This window comes from Zonotrichia albicollis, chromosome 21 (assembly GCF_047830755.1).
Source record: "Zonotrichia albicollis isolate bZonAlb1 chromosome 21, bZonAlb1.hap1, whole genome shotgun sequence".
Lineage (NCBI taxonomy): Eukaryota > Metazoa > Chordata > Aves > Passeriformes > Passerellidae > Zonotrichia > Zonotrichia albicollis.
Genome location: NC_133839.1, coordinates 2,480,815 through 2,508,097, shown reverse-complemented (window position 1 = coordinate 2,508,097; position 27,283 = coordinate 2,480,815). Strand labels below are relative to the sequence as shown.

The window sequence follows — 27,283 nt, the reverse complement described above, 5'->3', positions numbered from 1 at the left end:
CAGGGATCCAGGGGCAGCCACAGCTGCTCTGGGCACCCTGTGCCAGGGTCTCACCATGCATGGAAGAAAAAGAATTTCTTCCTAATATTCAATGTCAGCCTGCCCTCCTTCAGCTTAAAGCCATTCCTCCTTGTCCTGTCACTCCATGCCCACAGTCCCCGTCCAGCCTTCTTACAAACCTTCAGAAATTCAGCATTTTATCAGCCCCTGAAGGGGCTGGGGCACAAAGCAAGGCTCAGTTATGAGTGCACAGGTCAGGCTGAAGCAGTCCTGGCTCTCACAGCCTCCCTGGGTGCTTGGCTGTGCCTCAGAGGCAGAAGCACTAAAGCTGCACTCACAGGAGAACCAATTGAGCACAAGAGCAGAGCACAATGTGACCCCAGCCATCAAGTCCATTCCAGCAGGAAAGCAGCACAGCAGAGATGTAAACACTCCACCAGTGTAATTGTTCTGCCAGGCTGGAATTGTTCTATTTTGGGGTGAAAAGAAATAGTGCAAGTGAAATAATCACAATTATTCTTTACACCTACTGCTGATAAAAAGAACATATTTTCATCAAAAATAGTTTTATTGAAGCCAATCTGTTTCATGGGAACATATCCAATGCAGAGAACCTGACAAGCACCTGTCAAAATATTTCAGTTCAGCAACAGCAACTCAACTAATTTCTATAGTGTTTTTTCTATATTTAGACATTTATGGTTGTATAGTATTATCTATTCTCAAAGCCCAAGTTGTAACTCTGAAAGTGCCTCTCAGCAGGGGAATTCAGGCTCCCCCATGAGCTCTGCTTATCAAGAGCATTTTCAGGCTGCATCAGCTTAAAAAATAAAAAATTGCTGCCAAGATTTCCTTCATGTCTAAGACTACTTAAGTACTGGGATAGATTGTACTCAGGGCTGTGAGAGCCTCAGCACTGGAGATCTTTGAGAGCAGCTCAGCCAAAAACCTGCCAGAAATGACTTGGCAGTGTCTGATTGTGCCTCAGGCATGGCAGGGGCTGAGTGACCTCAGGCAGAGCTTGGACTCCTCCTTTGCTGGGCAATCTCTGCCCCATGAAGCAAGAACAGAAATAACAAATGAAATCCATCCTGTCTCTCTCACATGGGTGAGACCAGCAAACCCAAATTCAGCACTGCACAGCTACAGGGTTTAGGGTAAAAACCTGCACTGAGCCACCCAGAGAGGGAAAATAACAAAATAATGACCCCAAAAAGCTTCATTTCCCAGCAAGTTTCTTTCTTTGTAGGACTGTGATACATGATTGCAGCAGGAAACTCAACAAAGTTGGTTACAATAGCAAATTTAAAGCAACAAAGGTTATTTCTGTGTAACAAATTAGCAGGAGTTTATGGTAGGAAGTGAAAACACAAACCAGTGATAAATAAGTTAAATACAGCAATAATTAACTGGTACAAATAATATTTTTGTCAAAGGAAATTCCCTTGTAACTCACTAAGAAGAGATGCCCTGCAACACTGCTTAACCCTCCCCATCATAGATAAAGCTGAAAACACACAAAAACTGTGGGAGATTGAAAACCATTCATGACAGAGATCCAAGGAATTCAAGTTACTTAAAACAAAAGAAAAAAAAAGAAAATTTTAATTCTGAAGTCAGATACCTAAAGGCTATTTGAAATAATGCCTCTCTTTCTAGAGACATTTATCCTCTCTCTCTGTCACATAAAAAAACCTCAACTAAACAATCAAAAAAACCCCAAAGCTACCATCTGTCATCAAAACATCTCAATTGTATTCACTCTGATTGGCTGCTCTGAAAAATGACAATTTAAAATGCTTCCATCCCATTTTTTTAAGAGAAGACCTTACAAGAATTCATTTTCTTTCATGTAAGCAGAGCAGCTTTGAACACAAATATTTTGTACACAGTGAGATTATTCTTGCATTGCCTGTAGAAGAATCAACTTTTGTATTATTACATGGGAAAAAAATTGAGATTTCAATTTCTGACATTTGGCCACATCCCAACAGAATTTCATTTGCTTGTGAAAAACTAAGGTGCTTGAAAATCCTACTTTATTTCACCAGTATTTAGATCTTTATGTTATAAATTCTGCCTATTAGGAGCTGCATTTTAAGGACACTGTTAAAATCAACGTTATCTCTGAACTGCTACTTGGTAATTACTGAGAAATTTATTCTAGACTAAAAGAAAAGTGCTGTAATCAGGAGCTTCAGTAATCTTGGCATTTTTGCTTATGATCTGATAGTTGGATCAAGAACAGAACAGATGAAGTCTTACTCCTTCTGCTACAATAATTTATTCTAAAATAATCTGCAGCCTTTCATGAGGATATAAATGCCTGAAAAACCCTGAAAATGAACATAATGAGGCAGGTAAGGCTCCTGCAGCCTGAGGGACCTCAGATCAGTGAGATGGGGAACAGGCACCTCCAGCCTCACAACTGGGAGCTGCAAGGCCCTGACAGGGATTTTGAAGCTGCATGGGGAATAATTTTGGAATTCAGGAAGGAATGCTAAAATCCAGAAGTAAAATCTTTTAAATTCTAGCTGGTGTTGTTTGCTGACAGCTCTGAAGGCAGGAGGAGGTGCAGCAGCTGTGCCCAGCCCCTGGCAGCAGCAGCAGATTGGAATTATTGCAGAACAGGCTGGAACAAACCAGGGCTGTCTGAGACAGATGCTGAGCTTTCCCAAACTGTCTGATCATCCCCATGAACAGACACACCTCTGTAATGAAATGCAGCTGGAATGATGAAAACAATTTTCAATCCTTCTTACACCACCAAGTGTCTGGGCCTCTAGCTTGTCACAGTGACCCCAAGAAGAGCTGGAAAGTCTCTTTTTCCCAGCCTGGCACTTGAAGAAGCAGTCAGAGCTCTTCATTTCTCAGTCTCAATGTTGTTTACTGTTCCTTATCTATAAAATTCTTTCTCCTGTCCTGCCCAGATCCATCCAGCAGGACAGTCCAGGCACTCTGCCTGCCCTCAGGGCAGTGTTATCTTTTTATACTAAAAACTACATGTACAATATTTACAATTACTTCCCAATACCTATCACCTATGTTGGACAGTGAGCTTCTACTCTAAACCAATCTAAAAGTGCCAACATCACAGCAGAAGATGGAGGCCAAGAAGAAGAAGCAGAAAGGCTGGGCATGCCTAAATCCCTCCATCTTGCCCCCTGAATCCCCATTTTAAAAACCCCAAAATCTTTTTCACCTTGTGATAAATTCACTATCATTCTGTTTAATTTGTCATGGCTTGCAGATCTTCATCTAAGGTTGGTAATTTGCTCCACAGGTCATAACCAAAACCACACAGGGGCATTCTGGGCTCTGTGCCAGGGTCTCTGAGCCCCCTGGCAGGGTCTGGGCTGCTTAGGACAGACAGAGGGATGTGCTGGCTCCTGACAACCAAGGGGCTGAGCTCAGCAGGGACCAGGCACTGCCCCTGCCATGGGCACAGGACCCAGCTGGGAGGTGCTGCCAGTGCCCCCGGGAAAGCACAGGGACAATTCCAAACCCAAACACCTCCCTGGGATGCAGCCACCAGGATTCACGGGTTCAGCCATCACCTGGACCTTCAGATAAGTTCCCACACTCATGAGGGGGCAGGAATTGCACATGTGCTGCTTGCAGGGCTAACTGCACACAGAGAGAGGAGATTTATTCTCTGCATTGCAGCCCGGTCTCTTGAAATGGCAGAATAATTCAAATTTATTTCAACCACTCTAATGACCTAAACAGGCTGTTGAGTAAAACATCCAGCCCACTGAGGAGACAAATCCACTTTTCAGTTCCTGGCAGAATGAAATGAAAAGCAAAGCAAAGGTAGTTCCCCTTGCAATAACTCACATCAAGTTTCATCAGGGCTGAGAGGTCTCTCTTTGCTGTTTCCACGATGGCATCAATGTGTTTGCTGTTACAGGAGTCCTGCACAGCACTGTAATGGAAAACTGCTGAAGGAGTTTCTGTCACTGTCACTGTCTTCTTCAATATCGACTGCAAAGAGAAGGAACACATCAAGGATCAGGTTAAACATCAAAATTGGCACCTACCAAAATTGGCCTTTATCCTCTGCATTCTCTACCCAACACAACTGGTGGTCTGAAAGAAAAGAAATCTAGGTTTCCAAAAAAGAAAAGCTTCCTAACTTCATTATCCCTGCATTTTTCTGCACAGCCTGACACTTGAATCAAACAAAGTTACTCATCACAGCTTGTGGAAGGGAAGGAATGAGAGACTTCACAAACTGGGCTGCTGCCAACTTGATGGAATTAAAACTTTACCAACCCTCTACACAAAGATGGAGGAAAAGATAAAATGCCTGTCAAGGTCACAGTGAGCAACATTTTCATTCCACATTTTAAGGTGCAGGTTTATAAATCAAGAGGGGTTTTTGCTCTTGACTTCCAGGTCAGTATTTGTAAAAAGCAGACCACAAAAATAAAAACAGATTCATAAATAATGACTGGAAACGTACAGCTGATACAAGTTTTTAATCCCTTGCTGTAAAGGACCTCTCACTAATAGAGCATGGTCTGACAAATCCAAATAATCCATTTCATGAGTCAGGGGAAGAAAACACATAAAAAGCTGCAGCAGTGGTTTCCCATTGCTCACCAAGGGAATCTCCACAGAATTTTAAGCTGTGCAATAAAATGACTTGATGGTCACTAGCATCTACTGAAACACCCATCAGTTAAAAAACAATGACACAAAACCATTCAAGGCCAGGTTGGGTGGTGCAGAGAAGGTGTCCCTGGTCATGGTAGGAGGACTGGACCAGCTGGGTTTCAGAGGTGCCTTCCAACCCAAACCATTCTGTAAATCCAAATATCCCAACTCACAGAGAGCCACAAGGGCAGCATTTTGCAGGCAGGAAGAAAACCTTTACATGACTGCAGGCAGAATGAGGTGAGGGAGGGCAGGAAGGGCAGGAAGTATCACCAGCTGGGGGTTATGTTCAAATCACCAACAGGACAGGACTGCTGGGGAACGTGCCTTGAGCTGTTTGATTTTCCAGCACCACTCTCATTACATGGTTATGACAATGGGAAGATGCCAGCAGCTCACATCCCAGGCAGCAGACCAAGAACTCAATGTTACAACTTGTTGTAGTGTGTTTTTATGTTTTATAATGGTTCTGTCTTTGGATCTCCTTATTTTCCCCAAAATTTTTTGTGTCCCCTCCCTCTACCTGTGTAATCCCTTTCCTTTGCTGAGATCACCCCCAAACCCCCACCCTGGCTCTTTGTCAATCATTCAGCATCCCATCCCCTCCATCTAGAACTTTCAATCCAGGACATGGAGTGATCAGCCAGAGGCCAGGGGTCAGCCCCCCAAGCGTGACCCCATATCCTGTCCTAAATGTCCATTCCCCAGTATCCATCTTTCTTATTGGTTAGTAAAATCTTATCTATTTTAGGTTTCCACCTCCCTTTAAATGTAACCTTGGCACCTCTCCCAGGGCTCTCAGCAGGAGCCCCCTGAGGTTGTAGAGGCTCCCTGGAGCTCCTGAAATAAACCTTGGATTAACCCCTGCTAAGAGTCCATCCCTTCATCTTCCACCCTTGTTCCAGCATCTCCTCTGCTGCAGGTGATCAGCCTGGCTGCCCTCTGTCCCTCTGTACCCCTGGGGATCAGCCTGGCTGCCCTCTGTAACCCCAGTGTAGCCATGATATTTTCTGAAAAATCCTTTCCTTAGGATTTTTCCTCCTGAGAAGCTGAAAGGCCTCAGGAACAAAATGTAAACAATGGTTATCTGCTGCTGTGGAATGCAACAGGTGCAGCTGGGATTGGTCTCATAGAGTTGTTTCTAATTAATGGCCAATCACAGCTGGCTTGGACTCTCTGTCCAAGACACAAGCTTTTGTTATCATTCTTGCTTTTCTATTCTTAGCCAGCCTTCTGATGAAACCTTTTCTTCTATTCCTTTAGTACAGTTTTAATATAATATATATAATAAAATAATAAATTAAGCCTTCTGAAACATGGAGTCAGATCCTCATCTCTTCCCTCATCCTAAGGTCCCTGTGAACAGGGTCACATCCCCAGGGATCAGCCTGGCTGCCTTCTGTCCTTCTGTACCCCTGGGATCAGCCTGGCTGCCTTTGGTGCCCCCAGGGGTCAGCCTGGCTGCCTTTGGTGCCCTCAGGGATCAGCCTGGCTGCCTTTGGCACCCCCAGGGATCAGCCTGGCTGCCTTTGGTGCCCCCAGGGATGGGGATCAGCCTGGCTGCCTTTGGTACCCCCAGGGATGGGGATCAGCCTGGCTGCCTTTGGTGCCCCCAGGGATCAGCCTGGCTGCCTTTGGTGCCCCCAGGGATCAGCCTGGCTGCCTTTGGTACCCCAGGGATCAGCCTGGCTGCCTTTGGTGCCCTCAGGGATGGGGATCAGCCTGGCTGCCTTTGGTACCCCCAGGGATCAGCCTGGCTGCCTTTGGTACCCCCAGGGATCAGCCTGGCTGCCTTTGGTGCCCTCAGGGATCAGCCTGGCTGCCTTTGGTGCCCTCAGGGATCAGCCTGGCTGCCTTTGGTACCCCAGGGATCAGCCTGGCTGCCTTTGGTACCCCCAGGGATCAGCCTGGCTGCCTTTGGTACCCCAGGGATGGGGATCAGCCTGGCTGCCTTTGGTGCCCCCAGGGATGGGGATCAGCCTGGCTGCCTTTGGTACCCCCAGGGATCAGCCTGGCTGCCTTTGGTACCCCCAGGGATCAGCCTGGCTGCCTTTGGTGCCCCCAGGGATCAGCCTGGCTGCCTTTGGTGCCCTCAGGGATGGGGATCAGCCTGGCTGCCTTTGGTACCCCCAGGGATCAGCCTGGCTGCCTTTGGTACCCCAGAGCACAGGAGAGTGCCCCCTGCCCGTCCCCGCTGTTCACCACGTGAGGGCAGGCCCGGGTTCCCTCAGCGGCACTCAGAGGAACCAGAACACCGACTCACTTTAGAAGTTTTTTGACCAATCCCACAAAGCAGATGCTGCCCCAGCAATCAGGCTGGGCCCTGGGAGGGGCAGACCCACCTTGGCCACGCCGGGGCTGCCGGCGGCGTCCTCGGGGACCAGCTGCACCCGGGCCCGCTCGTAGGCCATGTCCATGTCGGACTTGGCACCGCTGGAATTGTCTGCAACACAAAGCAACACAGAAATGCTGCTGTGAGCACCTCCTGCACGGCAGCTCCTCACAAACAGCAGCTAGCACACCAAGGGAGCAAGCTGGCACCTCCATGCTCCTGGTATTTCCCAGCTCCTTCTGACCTGGAATTGGAAATCTTCCCATGGAACTCAGGTGTGCAACACATCCCACAACTCCCACACCCACTTTGTACATTTAATAATACTTTGTATTATTTGGAGGTTTGGTGTGGGGCTTTTTGTCTGCTGAGAACACTGGAGAGAGGGAACTCTTGAAAACTTCAAACTTTGAGGTGTTTTTTATGCCTTTCTGCAAAACTGCCTGAGGTGCTGCTGCTGATGGTTCATTTCAGCTGCTGCATCTTATTTTCCATACTCTTACAAATCCTTGAAATCCTTCATAAGGTAAACCTTAAGTTTCAGGGGCCAATTTCCTCATTTGTGAGAGCAGCTCACCCTCTGAGCTCATCTGTTGCCCATCTAGATGTTGATGGGTTTGCACAAAAGGTGGGATCTGCTGAAAAAATCTTATTTATTTTAAAAGCCTTTCTGGAAAAATTAAACATATTTTCTATTCAGTTCCACATCCTTGGAAGTCACAGTGCCAGGATGTAGCTGTCCTTCCTTTATCAATCCAGGTCACCTTTTATGCCCTAGAACCAGGCTCTGCTCAAGGGGAGGGACACAGGAAGAATATAAGACAGCTATTAAAACAACAGCAACAATAACCACAACAACAACAATAATAACAGCAGCAGTAAATGCACCAAATAATAATAACAATAACAACAACAATAATAATAATAATAATAACACCAAATCCACTAAATTTTCCTCACTGTTTTCAGGAAATCATTCTTAGTAATATCTTCTTCACCAAACTAAAGAATTTTTTTGCACCCAATAAATTGCCATTTCATAGGGAGAAAATTGTGATCAGCAACTTCTAAAAGTCTCTCCTCACAAAGCATTTTGCCCCTAAAAATTTCAAATCTTTTCTACAACTTGTGCAAATTGTGGTGCTGAAAGTTACAGAAGAAATTCCCTTACAGTTCTCACTTATTTAATTAATGAATTTGAAGTCAATGTTACTTCGATTCCTTACTTCCCAATTTTAATACATCTTAATTACATTAGGTCCTTGGCTGTCCCATGCACCTTCCAGGAACTTCTCTGAGTTAATCAATAATGAAAACATAACTGGGAAACTCCTCCTATTTGAAAACCTTGAACGGGATTCCCACAGCCTGAAGATTTACAGATGAGTTTAAGAATCATGCAGAAATTGCAGTTTCCTTTAACAAATAAATCTATAATCATTTCTATATATATAATCATTTCTATAATAATTTCTATAATTCTTATCTCTATACCTAATATATCTCCAAAGTAGACTGTTCAGAAAAGTTTACATTTTCTTCCTTACACCTTTTACACTTTTGCTTTTTTAAGTACAAATTGCTGCTCAGGAATAAGCAATTGTCTCTCCTGAGTGGTAAATTCAGTCATCTAAAAAATTAAAAATTTTAATTCTGAATTCTTCCCCACCTGTCCCTCCCAAGAGACAAACACTTGATTTTGCCCAGGATTGCCCCAAGCTTTGGGAATTTGGCTTTTGGAACAAGAATTTACCATTGTGAGCTGTGACCATGTGACAATACCACCCTACCATGAAGGGCTGAATTCCATAAACTGAATTTCAAACCCACAGTTTTTATTTCTGAAGGGTTTGACTCCTATTTATTTATTTCTGAAGGGTTTGACTCCTATCTCCCACCCCAGCCAGGCCAAGGGAAGAAGCTCACTGCCACAAATATTCAGATCTAACTCGGAGCACTCTTTCCATGTCATCTTGAGGAAATGGCCTTGAGTTCTGCCAGGTTTAGAATAGATATTAGACAAATCTTTTCATGGAAAGGGCTGTAAAACACTGGCACAGGCTGCCCAGGGCAGGGGTGGAGCCACCAGCCCTGAAGTGTTCAAAGGACACGAGGGTGTGACACCTGGGGACAGGGTTTAGTGGTGAACACAGGGTGGTGCTGGCCTGGCAGTTGGACTTCAAGATCTTAAATCTCAAGATGTGCAATAAAATGACTTGACAGCCATAGCATCTACTGAAACACCCATAAGTTAAAAAACAATGACACAAAAACATTCAGGGCCAGGTTGGGTGGTGCAGAGAAGGTGCCACACGTCAGGGATCTGGGGGAACAGCTCCAACTCTTTGGGAAAAAACACCAGAACAATAAAAAATAACTTCTGTTTAACTTAAAAATAGAGTCAGGAAGACTTGCTTCCAGAAACAATGAAGGGGTGAGGTTGTTACATCCCAAAGGTCCTGCTGTTTTATTTCTGCTTTCTAATTCCTCAGTCCCCCAGCCCAGATGCCTCCATGAATTAATTCTCTCTTTCTCCCAAAGTGACTACACTTATAAAGCAGAATAGCCTGAGCTGGCAGAATCCCATTGCCTCATCTGCTATGCTTCAAGCTAGATAACTACAAAAAAACCAAACAGATTACAGCCAGCCCCAGGAGCAACTGAGGCAGAAGTGTTTTCTCCCAAAGCAATTTTTAGCAGTGTTTATTAATTCTAACAACAAGCAAATCAAGGAGATGTTGAGATAACAGCACTTCTATGACTCTAACAATTTTCTCCTCTCTGAATTAATAATAAACATGATCAATATTCCATGGAGTCTGAACACACAGTAAGCAGTGGAATAGAATCTGAAGTACTATCTTGATCTTTTCATAGCAGACATCAAGACACTTTCTGTGCAAGCTGAACAGTGAGAAAAAATCAGCTCTGTTAACTGAGGCAAATCATAATTACCCAATTAGATATGCTCCTTCTGTCAGTAAAATTAAGTTCTCCCTATCTGCTAAGCTCTGTGTACCTTGGCATAATTTTTATGACACATTAAAGGAGAAAGGAAGGACAAATGGACATATCCACTGAGAGGTTTGCAGGGATCCTTCCATATTAAAGCTCCTAAGAACACACAGGGACTGTCCCTGAAATGTCTCAGGGCTGCACAGGCAGAGCTCACTGAACTGCCTCATTTACCTGGGGAAGGGCCTGTGTTCAGGGCAAGGATTCATTAATTTACCACTGAATCAAGGCTGCTGGTGCATTTTGTAATTCCCAGTGTAAAACAACCTCACACATGTGAAGATCAAGCCAAGCCTTGTGTGGGTCAGTCAGTATTTTCTCTTAATTTGTCTCCCTGGTTTAGAAAGATGATCTACTCACCCCAGCCAAAATCCTATTTCTGCATCACATCGATCCCTCTGAACAGTAAAACAGAAACAATGAAAATATCTAAGTGGATCCCTTTACACTTGCCCAGAAGAACTGCAGAGGAAACAAATGAGCCCTCCAGTGTCAAAACTGCAGGAACTCCCCATTGCTCCCCTCTGTGCACAGCAGCAGCTTCGTGTGGCAGCAACAAGTGACACAAACCTCACCCTGGGGAAAGCTCTCAGGGCTCAGGGCTCCCTCCTTCCTCCTTGTCTCCAAACCCTTCAACCCTCACAGTATGTCCCTTTCTCCTAAGTCACTCAATAGCCAAGGTGAGCAATAAAAGCATCTTCTAAAGTAGGGCACCTTTACTCCACTGATTAAACATTTCTCTATTAGCAGTAGCTGAGCCTGAGCTTGGATTCCCTGACAGAGGTTAATTTGTTACTCAACTAACAGAGACAGATGCCTGTGCTCTGTGACTCCCACAAGAACTCCAGTTTTTCCACCTTGAAGCACAAAGCTGCCCTAAACACCAGGCCCAGAGGAAAATGCCTACAGTGGAGTAACTGAAGTTCCCCAAAATGACACTGCAGCATCAAAGCAGCTCAGCCTCATAAACGTCTCCTCAGAGCATCCCATGATCCATCACCTTTATTATCCTCTCTGAAGAACATTCCTCTAAAAGCAGCAAAGCAATGTAATGTGCTTTTTGGGACAATCAGCCAAGCAAGAAACGTGTGTCGTCTTTTATGTGAAAGATGATGGCCTATCATCATAATTCAGTTTGTTTCAGTAATATCAATTAATAAAGCTCCTCATTTGCAGGTCTTGGTAGCCAAATGATGTTCCCCATTGCTGATAATGACAGCAAGGGAATGCTCTCTGGGATAATAGTCCATTTGTTACTAAATAATTTTTTGACCAATGAGTTAGGAAGTAGAACACTGCAAGATGATTATGTACCATGAACAGGGCTGAAAGATGATTATCCACCATAAACAGGAACATTATCTAACCCAGCACTCCAGAGATCATGTGGCTTCCCCCATGATTAGATAAATTACATATTCCCCACAATTTTGCCAAGCACTACTTACTAGAAGCCTCTGTAGAGCCTGCATAGGGAGGGGATGAAAGGCTTCTTCTGAAAACATGCTCAGAGTTTTCTGCACCAGAAATCCTCAACATGTCTGAAATTTAAAAGCAAATGTTATAACCACAAGGTATCCCCTAATAAAACAAGTTTCACTAACAATAAGAACCTTTAACTACCCACTATTAAAGGCTGACTTAAAGATTCTGAAACCTGGACATTAAATTTAATATTAAATTAAACATTTTTCCTGGTTTTGATTTAATTAATTTTTTTCCATCTGCAGAGACAAAATTCAACTCCATCTATTTTCCTGGCTATACCTTCAGTACCGAGTCTTTAGGCTGCAAAGACACAAATCCAGCAATTCTTCTGCTGGTGTCTAGAGAGCTGAATTTTCCCAACACCCTCTCTGCATTCAGAATGAGGAGTCACTAATTTTTCCCCCTTCCTTCATCCCTCAATATCATTGAGAATACAGTAATATTTCCCCATTGAAGCCAAGGACTATCCAAAGGCTTCAAACCTGAAATGAATCTAAGACAATCCTTAACTACTCTGATAAAATAAAAATCCTCTGATCAAAAGCAGTGATTCAACAGTGGATCAAATGTAGTGAAAGGACACAGGAGATTGGCTTCAAGCTGAAGGAGGGCAGGGTCAGACTGGATTTGGGGAGGAAATTATTTACTGTTAAGGGAGTGAGGCCCTGGCACAGGGTGCCCAGAGCAGCTGTGGCTGCCCCTGGATCCCTGGCAGTGCCCAAGGCCAGGCTGGACAGGGCTGGGAGCAGCCTGGGACAGTGGGAGGTGTCCCTGGATGAGCTTTAAGGTCCTTTCCAACCCAAGCCACTGTGGGGATCCATGCCAGGACTGGCAGGGCATGACCAGGGTGTGAGCAGGCCCCAGGGGACAGCACAGGCTGGGATTCTGTGAGTAGTACAAAAATTAAAGCTGCCAGAGGACAGCTCCTCCATGATTCCACAAGCATTACCCATTTCCAGGGCTTCCCCAGACTTGTCAAGCTTCTCTCCACGCTCCTCCTCCAAGGCACTGGGTGTTTGTCTCTTCCCTGCCTTGCTGCCTCCAGGGCTGACGCTGCTCACGGAGATCACAGGGGTGCCCTGGCCCTGCTGGGAGCAAGAGGGACAAGCAAACATCAACCACCCCCTCCCTGACACGTGTTCCACAGCCTGGAGCCTGCACAGACCCCCAGGAACTGCTCAGCTTGTGCTCATCAGCCCCAGATCCCCAAGGGGGGCTTGCCCTGGGATCTGCAGTGTTGTCATCTTATTGCAAAAGTTCCACACCTTCTTGGTGACTTCTCATGGGCTCTCTCCTCACCCAGCTAACCCACTCTTGTATAGCACTCATCCTTATTAGACACAGCTCTGGCCTCTTAAGGGCAGGCCTGTTCCTAATCTTTGATAATCAGTGCAGCTCGCACTCCTCAGGGGGAGATTACCTTCTGCACTCTTTATTTTCTCACATTCTATCCCCCCACACTGCAGCTCCCTCAGGGCATCCCAGCAGGGCCTGGGGACTCCCAGCTTGACACTCTGAGCATTCCCTGTCCCTCTGCCACCACGGGGGCAGCATTTTCCCCACTGCTCAGGCAGAGGTGACATCACCAGCAAACACCAGAAGTGCTGAAGCACCAGCAGAGCACACTCATCAGCATGGAATGATGCACTTGGGAAGCTGAAGCCTCCCCACCAATTCCCCAGGCACCAGTGTAGGATGGGTTTTATGGGCTGGTTATACAAGTGCCTCAGCCCTCAAGCACTGTCATTATGAAATTAGTATGTAGCATTTGCTTTATGACCTTCTGGAAGAAGGAAAAGCTCTGTGTGCCCTGCCAGGAGAGCAGAGGGCCTGGCTCCAAACTCACACAGCTGAAGAGCTCCGTGGTCAGCCCCAGGTAGTTGTGCAGGGCCAGGAATGTCACCCTCTGCAGCCTCACCATGATGATCTGCAAGCAGGGAACAAAGGCAGCAGCAATGGGTTTAGCATTCTCCCACACTCGTTCTGGCATTTAGACACAATCATGCACCAGGGTACCTCAAAGCACTCTATAAAATACAGACTGTACCCTAAGCTGAAATTCCTTTTTAGCAGCTGATAAACTGAGACAGAGACAGATTCAAATGATTTACCAATGACTTCACAATCATTTGATGCACGAGAATCCAAAGTCTTACTCCCAAACACCAAATGCTTTGTGTTTCCTATAAACATCAATAGTAAAAGTGCCTTGAAATAGAAGTACTTGTGTCCAATTTTCTCTTCATTAAAAAAATTATTCCAGCTCTCCCCATAGAGAAGCAGTCCCACTGCCCCCCAAGCACTCAAAGCTAACACTGGGATCAGTGGCACCTTCCTCTGCCCTGCCAGCTAATTCCCACTCCTGAGCCATCTCCTCTTTTATCAGCTCTCACACAGCAAATTAATTTGCTGTTAATGATCTGTTCTCCTTCAACCAGCAGTATGAGGAGGTTCAAGTGTTGCTCATAAATCACCCAGAGACCAGAACAGTTTGCAAGGACAAACAGATTCAGAAGTGATGGCAAAGCAAAAGGACAGCCCAGATTGACTCATGGGGTCACCCTGTGGCTGCTACACCTGTGGGACAAGGCACCAGCCCTGGAAATCCTGAACCTGATCCCTGCACACCTCCCACCTGCAGGAGATGCTCCCTGCAGAGCTGTCTGAGCCCCTGCAAAGGTAAACACAACTGACACAAAGCACAGCTCTTCCCTCAGGTGCTGACAGAGGCTTCTAAAGTGAAAATTCACACGTCAGTCTGAATTTCGTGGCTCTTCCAAAGCATCAGCCCTCACCAAACAGCTCCTGAGGGTCCAGCAGTCCTGTTTCAGGACATGTGGCCGTCTGCCCATGACTCTCAGCCATTCTGGAGCACCCAAGCTGCAGAGCCCACACCAGCACCTTTCTACTCCCCAGGGACCAAGAGACTCACACTGCAGGTCTGGCTGACTGATGAGGGTACCACAGGCAGAAACTCAACCAATGGAGATATACAGATACATAAATTATGTTTTCCTGTTTGGGATAACACTGGATTATTAAGTCTAGGGCTCAACAGCCAGGAGAACAGCAGAACAATCCAAATCTTGATAAAATGTGCTGAGCAGTTCTGTATCTAGCAAAGGATGGATGATGAGCTTGCTGAGCCTCTGAACACCCTGCTGTGACCTGGAAATGAGAGTGGTTCCCCTTCCCCCTCAGCCCTACCCACCTGCACCACCCTGACAAGGGTTTCAGGGTATTTCTGGAACACATCCTGGAAGGCACTGGCTGGGAGCCTCAGAATTGTGGATGGAGAGGCTGCTCGGGCCGAGACGGTTTTATAGGGAGCAGGGTGACCCTAAGAGAAAGTTCCAGAAACAGGGAGTTAATCCATCAATAATCCAATCCAATTCTCCCAAATTCCTGCTTGGCTGCTGTGTCTGACACCTCTGACCACAAAGAGCCTTGAGCAGGTGCTCCAGGACCACGGGGTGCAATGAGGGTGAATTCACACCTGCACCAGAGACAGGGCAGGGAAATGAGAGCTCCAGGGATGAGAAAAGTGCCAGGATCTGTGACACAGCTGAATTACACAGCCAGCCCTGGAAATCCCAGCTAGTCAAGGCTGCAGAGAAAAGAGGGTTTGTTGATTTTATTATCTGTGCTGACAACCAAGTTATTTGCTGCATAAACAACCCCAGACTCACACAACCAGTGAAAAACACAACAAGATTGTACAGCAATTACAGACATAATGGAGGAAGACAAAGGCAGGCAGATTTCTTGTGTTTCAAGATGTATATATACATTTTTTCATATATATACACACTTGAAATATTGCATGTGACAAAGCCAAACAGCTTCTCTTTACTGGAGACAAAGTGGGTCTAGACCATCCTGCTCAAAGAACAGATGGGGAACTAACAAACAAATGAAAAGTGGGTAGAATACAGAGATTTTTTTCACTATGGAAGGCAAGCCTCTGGGTTTGGATCTTCCCTCTTAAATGAGAATAGATTTTAACAAAAACCTATTGCCAAACATTTGGATAAAAAGACAGACAGTACCCCTTTTACCCACTCAATAAATGCTGGAAACAACATCTCTAATTCATAAATTAATTTACCAATCCATCAAATATTGATTTACACAGTATTGATAAGATAAAACGAGCCTTTGTGCAGCACAGAGCAGGAGAAGAAATGAAGTTTCTATTTTACCAGCACCTCACAGCTCCAGCAGCTTTTCCCCTCCTGAGCAACACAAGGCACCTTTTCCCCAACACTGACACCCAAATGTTAAATGCTGATTACAAACCAAACTGCCTGCAAGACTTGCAGAGCATCACACAACTCAACACAAGCACTCTGAAGGAATTCCTGCCTAAAGAGCCCAGCAGAACCAAACAAGAGACTTGCTCTAATCACTCTGGAAAATAAAGATGCAGCTCTGTCTGCCTGCTGGTCTGGAAGGCTCTGTGAAGCAGATTCTAAAATTAAATTAAATTAATTGGAACCAATTTCTTAATTACACCAACTTCAGCTGACCTTTTTATAAAATCTGGGGATGATAATAATAGCCTTGATTTTCAAGTTCCTGAGGGATCTGAAATTTTAAACATCTCTTTGACCTACAGTGCAAAACTCCCAGTGTCCTCAGTTTTCCCAAGTTTCTTTTAATTAAGTAAAGAAATTAACAAATAACATTTCTGTGCTTGGGCTGCCATCAAAAATAAATGCAGCAATTCTCTTTTACAGGCCAGTTTGAGGTCTGGCTTTATATGAAGAATTAATTTGGACTACCCATACTTACATGTAAAAGAAAATGTATACAGTCTGCTTTTAAGCACTGCATTTGTCACCAACTGTATTTTCTACCAATCTCTACAGCAAAAATATAGTAGAAAACCAAGTAAATGAAAATTTTAGTTGATGGACAATGATAAGTTTCAAGTTTAATAGTATTTCATGAGTTATTCCACGGAGAAAACGGAGCCCTGGGTATCCCAGAACTCTGGTCCCCATTCTACCCAGTAAAGTATTTGGGTTTTTTCTGGAAGTGTTCAGTGCTGACAAGCTCAGAAAAACAGCTTTGGGATAATAACAGATAACAATGCAGAAGCCTTTCTCTCCAAAGAACAGCCCATTCCTCTGAGTTTTCAGCATATAATTTTGCCTCTCTGAAATCCCTGCATGAGAGCAGCTCTTCTGAAAGGGCCAACACCATGGCTAATGGGGCTGGGACATGCAAGAGCTGTCAGGGGAGTGTGAGGAGCAAATCTTCCCTAATTGTCACTTCTCTCAGCTCTAATGTTATCAGCAGCACAGGGAGAGTACCACGTTCAAATTATACTATTTTGCAATCACACACTGAGATGACAAGAACAGTTAAGTTATAATCAGTTATGAAACAGGGTTTTTTTCAACAGAGAACTTTTTGTTCTCAGGGCAGGTAATTATTTACTTCTGTCTCGTTCCAAGAGCTGAGGCATCACCTCCAAGCAGCAGCTGAACACAGGTGACAGCTTACGGCCAAATCCAACCAAGTTTGGTCAAAAAATCTGCTGCAAGAGATTTGGATGTTTCACATTCTCCTACCTGCAGTGGTAGCTCCTTTTTGGACCCAAAAATATGAGATGTTCTCCCCATTTCCATGGCTGGATTTTGTCTTCCTTCACTCCTTCCTGACATCCTCTGCATCAACACTGCTGCACCCAAAGCTCTTGCAGCCATCAATCACTTCTTTATAACCTCATCCATCTTGTCAGCCCTGCAGGCTCACCTTTATCCAAGTGTTTTTCCAGCTTCTTTTAATCCTGACTTTCATTTTTCCCCCCTCAATCACTGTCATTTGATCAATATCCCTCACAGCCTCTTCTTTCTCCAACTTTCTTATTCCAGCTATGCCAGCAGGCCCCTGTTTTCCTAAGAGCATCTCCACATGGAGGACAAGAGCAGAGTGAACCCCAAATCAGCACCACATCTCTGCTGGAGTTCACTCTGGATGAACATTGACTGTTCTGGGAAAAGCTCTGGCTCACACACAAGCTCTCAGCAAGGGTTGCTGAAAACAGAGACATCAACAAGGCTCAGCTCAGACATTCCTTTGGTATTTGAGGCAGTATCAAGTCAAAGTCATTAACTGCACCTCAGGAATGTTCCAGAATACCAGGAAAGGGGCTGCAGCTACTTGGATTCCAGATTCTCCTCAGAGTTTGGAGAACGCAGCATCAATCTCTTCTCAGAATAAGGGGAGGCTCATGTCACAGCTGCTAACTTTGTACTCAGCAGAACTGAAGGGACTTTTCAGTTTAAAAGCTGAAAGATTCAATTAGAAAAGTTCTTCTGGTGTGACCTTTCTTTTAGGTCCACCAGCCAGATCCTGCCACTTCTTGCAGCACCCTCAACCTTCTTACACAACTCTCAACTAAGTGAGGGACCAGCCTGATATCAGGTGCTGCAAAATCAGCCAAAAAATCACAAACCCAGCTCAGACAACTGAAATCCTCTCTGAATGCCCCCTTTCTTCACAGCACAGCCATGTGCTTGGTGGTGCACTGAAATCTAATTCAGGCTCTGGGATCTGCAGGATGTTCTAGGACTCACTCACTGTTTTGGGACGACACTGAGGGGTCTCCTCTATTTTGATCCAGTGCTACTTCCTCTCTCCTTGCCTATTTCCATGCTACTCCTCTACCTAAAGTCTGCAAGGAACATAAGGAAGAGGAAAAACAGCAATGAAACAAGCAGCTCACGAAGCTGGGAAGTGAGGAACAAAAGAGTTGTAAAAATAAATGAGAACAAGTTTAGCAAAAAAGGTTTCAAGTTTTTTTCACTACAGATTCTTCTGCAGACTGCTAACTCTGTTTAGCACACTTTCAATCATTTCTATTTTTTTTTACTTACCACTGGTATAAATAATGAGAAAGAGAAAAAAATGACAGAATGAGAATTAAAAATGAAAAAACCCAACAGGATAAAAAATGAATGGCAACCACTCTTTTAGAAAACAAAGCCATAAAGCACTGCTACACAAGGATTTCTTTTCTTATTTTCATGTTAAACAAGCAAGAACATGACTGGTATTCATGTTCCTTTATGATGGCCCTATTATTTAGAATATTGTCATGAAGAAAATTTAGTGGTAGAAGTAACTAATATGGATTTACAAAGATATTATTAATTTGACAGCAAGAACTAGACTTGTTACAGTCCAAATTATTCCCTTTCTACAGAGAAAACTGTGACCAAGCTTAAAAAACGTTACCACTGCTGACAGGTTTTATGGGAACTGCAGATATACATAATATACATGTACAGATAATGTGGATAATGTGTGACTGCTTTTGGAAATGACAAAGAACACTTCAGAGAATTCTTTAACTCAGAGAATTCACAGAATCACTGGGTTGGGAGAGACCTTCAAGATCATTGAGTCCAACCCAGCCCCAACCCCTCAGCTCAGCCCTGGCACCCAGTGCCACATCCAGGCTTTGTTAAACACACCCAGGGATGGGGACTCCACCACCTCCCTGGGCAGACATTCCACAACTTTATCACCCTCTCTGTAAAACACTTGTCCCTGATACCCAACCTGAATTTCCCTTGAGGCTGTGTGCTCTGGCTGTGTCAGTGCTGCTGCAGACAGAGCCCAGCCCCAGCTGAGCACAGGCCCCTTTCAGGAGCTGTGCAGTGATGGGGGCAGCCCTGAGTCTCCTTTTCTCCAGGCTGAGCACCCCCAGCTCCCTCAGGGGTTCCTCACAGGGTTTGTGTTCCCAGCCCCTCTCCAGCCTCGCTGTCCCCTCTGGATGCTCTCACTCAATGTCCTTCCCAGGCTGAGGGGCCAGGGCTGGGCACAGCACTCAGGGTGTGTCATGGGGCTTCCAAGGGTTTTTCAGGGTGAAGAGAGAGGTGAGAATGTTGATTTCGTGTTTAGAAGGCTTGATTTATTATTTTATGCTATATATTACATTATTACTATGCTAATAGGAATAGAGAGAAAAGTTCTTAGAAGCTTACTAAGCTAAGAATAGAAAAGGAATGAATTACAAAGTTCTGCACATTCAACACCTCCTGCACCATTTGTACCCATGGAAAGGAACCTGTCTCCCACAAAAATGTGTCTGTACACAGGGGAAGGACACAGATTATTGTTTGTGGCTGTTCAGTGGCCACATGCAGAAATACTCCATCTCCAAGGAATGACAGATATGTCAGGATGAAAGACAGAGAATTACTTGCAAGTTAATCCTGACAAACCATTGCACCATGGTTGGCTGGAGTGGGAAGGACACACCATCTTGCTTTCTGTCACAAGGCCAAGGCTCTCCCAAAGATAAGTTCCTTTCCAGAGAATTGAGTTGATTGCTCTTTTCCTCTTCTTGATACTGGAGATCTACCTTGTTGAGATTGGATTTTCAGTGACTCAGTAATTTCAATAAAGCTTCCAATAGTTCAGTTGCATTTTCAAAGGGAGAATGCTCTGTTCTATGGATTGGGGATTGCTTTCCAGGCAGAAAGCAAGAACAGCTCTGCCGTGAGTGGTCAGTAAATTTAAACATTCACTCAAGACCAATCACAGATCTACCTGTTGCATTCTACTGCAGCAGATAATACTTGTTGCTGAAGCTACAGCTTCTCAGAAAGGAAAAATCCTAAAGAAAGGATTTTTATGAAAAGCTGTCTGTGACAAGGGCGTGCCCAGCACAGGGGCACAGTGACCTCCCTGCTCCTGCTGGCCACCCCATCCCTGACCCAGGCCAGCAGCCATTGGCCTCCTTGGCCCCAGGGCACTCTGCTGGCTCATGGTCAGTCACTGCTGACCAGCAGCCCCAGGTCCCTTTGAGCCTGGGCACTGTCCAGCCTCACCATCCCCAGCCCAGAGCATTGTAGGGGATTATCGTGGCCAAAATGCAGGACTGGGCACTTGGACTTATTAAACTTCTCCTTACTGGACCCTGCCCATCTCTCCAACTATTCTGGGTCTCCCTGCAGAGCTGCAGAGCCCTCCTACCTTCCCACAGATGGACACAGCTCCCAGCTTGGTGTCATCTGCAAATTTACTAATGAAAGGCTCAATCCCCTCATCCATGTAATCAATAAAGACATTGAACAGAGCTGGCCCCAGCACAGAGCCCTGGGGACAGCACTGGTGACTGGCTGCCACCACTCTCTGTGCTGGCCATGCAGCTCCTCACACACAGCAATGGCACCTCTTGATGAACAGCAGCACCCAAGCACGCAGAACCATGGCACAAAAGGTAAACGTGAACTGTCGCAGACATCTTTTCATGAAAAATCCTTTCCTTAGGATTTTTCCTCCTGAGAAGCTGGGAGGCCTCAGGAACAAAATGCAAACATTGATTATCTGCTGCTGTGGAATGCAACAGGTGCATCTGGGATTGGTCTCATGTGGTTGTTTCTAATTAATGGCCAATCACAGTCAGCTGGCTCGGACTCTCTGTCCAAGACAGAGCCTTTGTTATCATTCTTTCTTTTCTATTCTTAGCCAGCCTTCTGATGAGAACCTTTTCTTCTATTCTTTTAGTGTAGTTTTAATGTAATATATATCATAAAATAATAAATCAGCCTTGTGAAACATGGAGTCAGATCCTCATCTCTTCCCTCATCCAAGAACCCCTGTGAACAGGGTCACAGTGAACAACTTAGTGACTGGATTTATCTTCACCCTCTGAAATCCCATCCTACCAAAATCCTTCAGGAAAACACCTTCAGGGTTTGGGTATTATCAAAGATGTTGAATTCAACACTTTCCATTTAGGCATTCCTAAAGTGATTTCAGCAAAACTATCAGTTTAATTCCAAGTGAAACAAAATCCACCAATTTTGCCCTGAACAGGATCAGCACTCAGCTCATCCTGGCCCCTGCCAAAGAGCACAGCCCTCAGCTGGCCACCAGCACCACTGATGTTACAAAAACAAAATAAATCCATCAACTGGTTTCACAGTATAATTACAGTACTAACAACTGTCAGATTTATTTTCATTAGACTAAATAAAACTAAATTCATTAAGCAACTCATCAAACATGGAAAAGCCTGGACTGCTGGGCCCCAACCTGGTCCTGCTCCTGCCTGAGAGGAGCAGCAGATTTGTCTTTCCAAACAAGCTGTGGGTCTGCTGGTAGATAAATAGCACTGGGAGATAAAAGAAACAATGGGAAGGATTCCACTGATTGATAAATGGAAAAAGAGACTGGCTTTTACAAATAAACTTTAGGTTTGCTGGTAAATGAAATTAGACATTGAGAGATGAAAGAAACGATGGGGAAGAAAAACCCCTAAATTCTGTAATAATTAAAAATTAAAAGGGAGGGTTATACATTAGAGGGGAATCTTTGATATCAGGTGTTTTGGGAATTCTGAACCTCTCAAGTACCTCAGCCAATGGGGAAAACTCCCTGAATTCCATAAGAATTAAAAATGAAAAGGGAGGGTTATACATTAGAGGGGAATCTCTGGTATCAGATGCTCTGCAAAGTCTGAACCTCTCAAGTACCTGAGCCAATGGGGAAAGAGAGAAGGGAAATGTGGCCGGGAAATTGGGATAAAAAGGAGGCTGTGACCTCCAAAAACTGGAGAGACCCCAGGGGAATGTCCCATGGCCTTTCCCTTTATTGGAATAAAGTAAAAGGACTCCTCTGTCTCCTTTTTGAACTTAAACCTCTGGTGTTTGTGGATTCATTTTCCTGACATGCCTGAGCTGTGATTTGAGCAAATCTAACTGTAATCTCAGTTTTCCAGGCACAAAGGGATCACTCAGATCCTCCTGCAAACCAGAAGCAGCCAGTCAAGCACACATTTCACCAGCACCCTCCACACCACCAAGCTCAGCTTACACCTGTGAAGGCCTGGGAGGAGGAGAATTATCCAAAAACCATTTTACATCCTGATTCTTCCCTAGGAATGGCCACTCCCCAGGCAGGCTGAGTGGGACAGCAGGGATGGCCCTGGCAGACTCACCGTGATGACATCCAGGATGCTCAGCAGGCTGTGCACGCTGTCCCCTGCCAGCACCTCCTTCACCACCACGTCTGCTCCATCCTGCAAGCACACACACAGCATTACTGCAGCCCCACAGCTGCATTTGGGCAAAACAGCAGCATTTCAGAAAGCTCAGGTGTTTCTTTTTTCTCTGCTCTGATGGAAATGTGATAATTCCAAACATGGAGTTTTAAATCCGCTTTCTAAAAGTGATAAATTAAAAGAAACTATGAGTTTTTTTCCAGGGATGTTGTAATCTGCTTGTCTTTGCTATGTAACACCAAGAAAACACAGAGGCACAATGAGCTCCCTTTACTGAGGGGTTACCTGTCAAGAGGTTGTAAAAAACAGGAGAAGCAAAATGTAAAAATAGACAGATATCAGCAAATTTGATATAAACTCCAAACACAAGCACACTAAACTTTCAGGCACTGGAAAACTGCTCATATCCAAAAGTTAAACTCAAAGCTCAGTCAGGAAGAAGGTAAAAATTAAAAATTTAACTTGGCAGAAGGGATGACATGGACTGGTGCTCAACATTTTGAGACTCACATGGAAAACAAACCATCATCTTTTTTCCCATCTACCCAAAAGTGAATCTGACTCTTCCACATCCCAGACAAACCCACTGACTCCTGCTGGACCATTCTGAGGTGAGCTTGGTCTCTCCTGCTCTCTGTGCCCAAATCCTTTCTGTAATGACCTTTAAAAGCTGAATGTTTCCAAGCCCATCTTGCACCCTGTCTTCCCTCAGTAACTTCTGCATCTCCTGTGTGAGGAGAATTCCAGCTGCCTCATCAGCTTTGTGTTCTGCTCTCTCGTCTGAGACACAAGGGACTGCTGCAAACCTTGATCTTTACAAATACCACAGCCCCAAAGAGCTGGGATTAATCCCTCCTAAAGCACTGTGATTCACATGTCTAAGTTTAATCAATGCTTAATGATTCATGCCAGCCTATCTGCTGTGCCAACAGATTTCTCTCAGGAAGTGCAGAGCAGTGGGTTCTTGTTGGAACTCTGGATGCTGAGAATTTCAGACTTTCTGTGCTGACAGGCACTGACCCCCAGGAGAATACTGCAACTGGTCTAAAGCCATGGAGAAGGCTTTTAAAACTGAATGACAGAACTGGGATTATGAGTGTGGAGTTTGACAGAAGTGTGTAATAGCAACGTGGTGGAAAACTTAGAGTTTAAGGTTTTAGAATATAGTAATATAGTAATGTTAGAATATAGTAATATTTTGGAAGTGGCAAAGAACACTTCAGAGAATCCTTTAACTCAGAGAATTCAGAGAATCACTGAGTTGGAAGAGACTTTCAAGATCATTGAGTCCAACCCAGCCCCAACCCCTCAGAATATAGTAATATATGTAAGGCAAGATAGAGGTTTTGGGGCAGGGGCTGGTCCTTCTTCTTCACCTTCTTCTTCATGGGTTTGGGTGGTTTTGTGTAATTAGATAAAAAAGTCCACATTACAGGGCATGGGTGGTTGGTTATTGGGTTAAAAATAAAAATAATTTAGGTGTCATTTCTTAACTGGACAGTTTATCTTCAAAAGACCTTGTAGAGAGAGAGCTACATCTTAATTTTTACCTTGTTAGAGTAAATTACTGCAGAACTCACAGCTTGTGAGACTGCAACACAGCTAAGAACTAACAAACATCTGAGTCTGAACAGCTTCTTACACTTTCTTGGATGCAAACTTCCAGCTTTCCATCCTGCACCACGTAGATGCTGTCGTCCAGCTGCCCGGGACGGAAGATGTACTCGCCCTCATGCAGCTGCACAAAGAACATGTGCTTGCACAGCTCCAGGAACAGGGGCTTCTCAAAGTGCCCAAGGACCCTGCAGCACAGAAAATGCAGAGGGAAAACCTGAAATCACCACAGCCTTTGGAAAATCCTTCCTAAATTAGCAAAGCTCCAGCCACGAGGAGCAGGGGAATCTCATGGGAGCAGCTGCAGGGAAGGAGCCCCAAAGAGCTCCCCAAAATAAGGTGGAGGAGCAGCAGGAAACAGAGCTGGAAATGCTGGGGCTCCTTTGGAGGAGCCCTGCAAGGAATGCAGGCTCAGAAGGAAGGACAGCCAAACTTCCTCCAGCAAAAAACTGGTGGGTTTACTATTCAGTTCTGCAGCTGTTTCATTGTGGAGGAGGTGGATGCTCCCTGAATCTTGCATGGCAGGTCAGCATGGCTTGTAGAAAGGAATAAAAAATAAAATAAAAATAAAAATAAAAATAAAAAAAATAAAAATAAAAATAAAAATAAAAATAAAAATAAAAATAAAAATAAAAATAAAAATAAAAATAAAAATAAAAAATAAAAATAAAAAATAAAAATAAAAATCTGCCACATACACACACTCTGTGAGAAAAGTTACCCCAGGATCTTCCCCTTTTAGTGCAGCTGCCCTGCCCATGGAAGCAGGACACAGGAGAAATAAAGAAAAGAGGGAAAAGCTCCTGTCATCTGCATGGAATTGCAAGTCTGGAATATTCCATCTCCTGCTGGTAACATGCACCTGGACTCCAGTCAGTCATTGCCAGGCAGAGAGAAATATGAATTTCACACCTGATCACTCTGTACAGAGCTCCAACAGCTCCCATTTATCAGGATCAATCCATCAAATCCTACTGGAACATCAATTAGTCATAGGAGACCATAATTTCAGAGCAGCAAGTTCAGATGACTGAAATAGCATTTTTATTTGAGAATGACTGACCTTCAGGACTATATTCTATCACAACTGGGAGGAAAAATGAACATCCACAAGCAAAATCAAAATTACAGATTGGAAGATCTCCTCTTTGCTGTGTCAGCAATTTAACCCCTTGCTGAAGGGGCACAAAGACCATCCCTTCTTCTTAGTCTGCCAAAGAGCTGTGGGGATTAAGTTGACTTTGATTTATTTGCAACCTTTTCAGGCAGAGAGGTAAAAGATCCTGCAGCCCAGGGAGCTGTCAATATGGTATCCAATTAACATTTACCAATTATGATGCTTTTCTGTACAAAAAAAAAATGCCTGATACAGCCTAAACAGAAGTTTTAAGATGCACTAAATCTGTTCATGTTAGAACACATTCATTAGCACTATTCCCAAGCTGAGACAACTAAACTACTTCCTTTTTCTCCACATCTTTTTTTAATTTTTAAAACAAAATCAGCTATTTTCTTAATGTTTCTAGAAAAGTCATTCATTTTGTCCTTATGCCCAGATGAATTTCAGTCAACTCCCTCAAGACTCTGACCACGCAGTTGTAAAATCTGAGATTTGACACAAACTGTCAAATATTTACATCACTTGAACATCCATCAAAACCAAACTCTATATTTCTCTCTCCATTTAACATTACCTGACATTTTTAAGCATGTACAAGACTTCTGATGGCAAGTGGGAATTCTTGACATCAAATTCAGTCAGATCTGCCTCTAGCAAAGAAGGAGGAGGTTCTTTCCTCTGCAGAGTTGGACATTCCTTCTTAATACGCAGAATCCTACAAAGGAAAAAGGAAGTTCAGGATATTCCCTCTTTTGTACTAATAGGAAATGTTAAATTCTTACTAATAGAAAATGTTAAATAAGCATACAGTAAGTATTAAAATTCATCATCCCAAGTTACACAATATCAATTAGCTAAAATTGCTAATTTTGGTGCTTTTCCTCACCAAAACCATCCCAGTCCAGCAAATCTCCCAGCTGATCCACAGCTGACAGAACTGGGAAAAACCAACAGCTACAGAAAAGGGCTCTGCAAGGGGTGGGTTCCACATCACAAACAGAAACCCCAAACCAGCCCCCATGATGTGAATGTTCCCCTCCCCAAAGTCCCAGGTACCTTTTGGCCAGAGATAAAACCTTTGCCCGTTTCCGCATGCGTTGGCGAGGGACGGTGTTCCCAACCAGGGAGTTGGGAAGAGTTGTAACCTAGGGGGGAATAATGGACACAAAAGCAGTCACAAAACCCCAAAACCAAAAAATTCAACCTGCTAATTCCAACCCTGCTGAGGCACCAACATTTACCAGCCATTAGAGTGTGAGCAGAGTGAAGAGCTTGGGTAAGACCTTGGAGGATTGGAATATCGACTTCAGGATCACTTTCTTTCTATACAGCAAGGAGAGTATATTTTGATTTTACCAATCAACTGCTACAGTGCTAATGGATGGTAGAGGGGAAGAATTCCTAGCTGTGGTTCTCATTCAGGAACACTCTGCATCAGGAAGGCACTGATCTCTGCTCTGGGACAGGGACAGGAGCCAGGGAATGGCTGGAGCTGGGCCAGGGCAGCTCAGACTGGAGAATCAGAGGACACAGTCTCAAGCTGCAAGGGAAATTCAGGTTGGATATCAGGAAAATGTTTTTCATGGAAGGGGTGATTAAATTTGGAATGGCTGCCCAGGGAGGTGGTGGAGTCCCCATCCCTGGGTGTGTTTAACACAGCCTGGATGTGGCACTGGGTGCCAGGGCTGAGTTGAGGGGTTGGGGCTGGGTTGGACTCAATGATCCTGAAGGTCTCTTCCAACCCAGTGATTCTGTGAATTCTGTGAGCTCAGAGCAAGGCTCTGCCCCCAGAGGGTGCTGGCACTGCCCAGGCTGCCCAGGGAATGGGCACGGCCCCGAGGCTGCCAGAGCTCCAGGAGCCTTTGGGCAGCGCTGCCAGGGGTGCCCAGGGTAGGGCTGGGCAGGGACAGGGGCTGGATTTGATGATCCTGATGGGTCCCTTCCCACTGAGGATATTCCAGGATTCTATGTGGCTGTGATGCTGACAAACCAAGGCTTTTCCTTTCATTTCCTAGTTCCCAGGTGCCAC

At 44.6% G+C, this 27,283-nt stretch overlaps 1 protein-coding gene across 4 annotated transcripts in view; it reads right to left on the bottom strand.

Moving 5' to 3' along the window:
• PNPLA7 (patatin like domain 7, lysophospholipase) overlaps nt 1–27,283 on the bottom strand; it is a 137,665-nt gene that overhangs the window by 104,364 nt on the left and 6,018 nt on the right. For 2 of the 4 annotated variants that reach the window (XM_074556481.1, XM_074556480.1), the window contains 10 exons: nt 26,311–26,399; nt 25,829–25,969; nt 24,163–24,322; nt 22,458–22,538; nt 14,706–14,834; nt 13,275–13,421; nt 12,444–12,579; nt 11,455–11,547; nt 7,002–7,102; nt 3,838–3,984 (listed from right to left, as the gene is read on the bottom strand). In XM_074556481.1, the coding sequence (XP_074412582.1) occupies nt 3,838–3,984; nt 7,002–7,102; nt 11,455–11,547; nt 12,444–12,579; nt 13,275–13,421; nt 14,706–14,834; nt 22,458–22,538; nt 24,163–24,322; nt 25,829–25,969; nt 26,311–26,399 (1,224 nt within the window). Of the gene's footprint in view, nt 1–3,837; nt 3,985–7,001; nt 7,103–11,454; nt 11,548–12,443; nt 12,583–13,274; nt 13,422–14,705; nt 14,835–22,457; nt 22,539–24,162; nt 24,323–25,828; nt 25,970–26,310; nt 26,400–27,283 lie in introns of all 4 variants that reach the window. The other 2 variants (XM_074556478.1, XM_074556479.1) reach the window with 2 other exon arrangements.